This window comes from Trypanosoma equiperdum (assembly GCF_001457755.1).
Source record: "Trypanosoma equiperdum strain OVI genome assembly, contig: ctg_1888, whole genome shotgun sequence".
Lineage (NCBI taxonomy): Eukaryota > Euglenozoa > Kinetoplastea > Trypanosomatida > Trypanosomatidae > Trypanosoma > Trypanosoma equiperdum.
Genome location: NW_027123935.1, coordinates 3,310 through 4,987, shown reverse-complemented (window position 1 = coordinate 4,987; position 1,678 = coordinate 3,310). Strand labels below are relative to the sequence as shown.

Sequence of the window (1,678 nt, the reverse complement as noted above, 5' to 3'; positions counted from 1 at the left end):
AAAAAAAAAGAAGAAAAATGCGTTGATGATCGGAGAAGTAAAGAAGGGGAGAGAAACGACAACAACAACAACAACAACAACAGTCAAAGAAAAGGGGTCAAGAAGTAAACGAAAAAGAAAGAAAAACCGGAGTGAAACGTTGAAATGTTAAGGAAAATGCAACAAAAGGGTAACAAAGAAGGCGGCAAGTCAACAAAAAGAAAAAAAAGAAAAAATTGACAGGAAAGGCATACAGCTAAGGCAATGTCAAGGGTGGGCACTTGCATAAAGAATTGTTTTAATTTAAGAGAGTAAAGTCACAAAGCGACAGAAAGTTTGTGAGCATACGGAAGGGAACTTGTCGAAAGTGTGGTGGAATTTTGCATCAACCACATATCTGCGATGTGAAATTATGGGAGGAAAAGGAGATAAAAACAAAAAAAAATGCTTTTAAAACACTTGATGAAGCTACGTGGAGGAAAAAAAAACAAAAAAGACGCAGAGAGAGAGAGAGAGAAAAAGGTTTTTTACCAGCGAAAGGTGGATTGCCTAACATACATACATATATATACATATATATATATATATACTCGTGTTCTTTTTTTTTTTTTTTGCTGTTCTTGTTGGTTCTGGCTTTGTGTGTATGATCTGTTTACATCACTACGCGCTGATCTGAGTGCCCATCATTGACATTTTTGTTCCTCAATTACCCGCTTCATCCGTTTTCATTTATTTGCGTTTGTAATGCATCTTAGTGGGGAATAAGACGGTGTGGAAAAGGTGTTATGATAAACAGTGCTGTATTTGTTTCCTCTTTCATCTCTTAATGGGATATTCCTCTCCTTTCTTATCGTGAAGTGCGCTGTTCATCCTTCATCAGTTGTGCCTTTCATTGTTTCTTTTTCTTCTTTTCTGTTTTATGTTTTGTGTTTTATATTTTATGTTTTATGTTTTATGTTTTTCCTGCTTCTTTCCTTTTTTTTTTTTAGACCTCTTCCTTTTGGCCCGTCTGCCCATTGACATGTGTGTGTTTTTTTTTCTTTTTTTTTTCGCACGACTATACGCAGTTGTACTTATGCACTTATATTTTAGCAGTGTCGCTGGCTCCCTTAGTTCTCCATTAATGTTTTTTTTAAAAAAAAAAAAGGTGGCTTCACAAATAGGGAGATGTGAAATAATGAGGTGGTGCGGAATAAATAGATAAATGTGTGGTTAAGAAAAGGAAAGGGAAGAAGAGGACGAGTGGTGGGTTGAAAAGTTTGAGATTAGTCTGGGAAGGAAAATAAAAATAATTTTTTTTTTGTAAAAAAAAAAAGAAGGATGGAGGAGCGACTGATTTACACATTTTTCATTGTCTCCTTGCCTTTCTTTTTTTTTTTCGTGTGGCTTTTTGTGTGTTTGTGTGTTTATTTGTTTAATCACTCCCATAGCGCAATCTGAGCTGCTCTTTACATCCCGCTACGTGAATAGCGACAAAAGCGCATGTGTCGGCATGCCTTTAGAGAAGCATTTCCCATTCTGTTATTGTGTTTACTCTGTTGCCCTTCCAAAATCAGAGTTCCTCAAATTTTGTTCACATGCGCCACTCGCGTTCGTGGTTCCGCCTCACAACATCCCTCTATTTTTTTTAAAAAAAAAAGATGTTTCGTGTTTTAGTGATGATGTGTTTGAACACAACAGTGCTTCATTTAAATGCCAC

The 1,678-nt window shown here is 36.1% G+C and overlaps 1 pseudogene across 1 annotated transcript in view; it reads left to right on the top strand.

Annotated features, from left to right (window-relative positions):
- Window positions 1-1,299: 1,299 nt before the first annotated feature.
- TEOVI_000662700:pseudogene overlaps window positions 1,300-1,678 on the top strand; it is a 549-nt pseudogene continuing 170 nt past the window's right edge. The window contains 2 exon segments of the mRNA in view: window positions 1,300-1,347; window positions 1,349-1,678. Of these exon segments, the coding sequence occupies window positions 1,300-1,347; window positions 1,349-1,678 (378 nt within the window).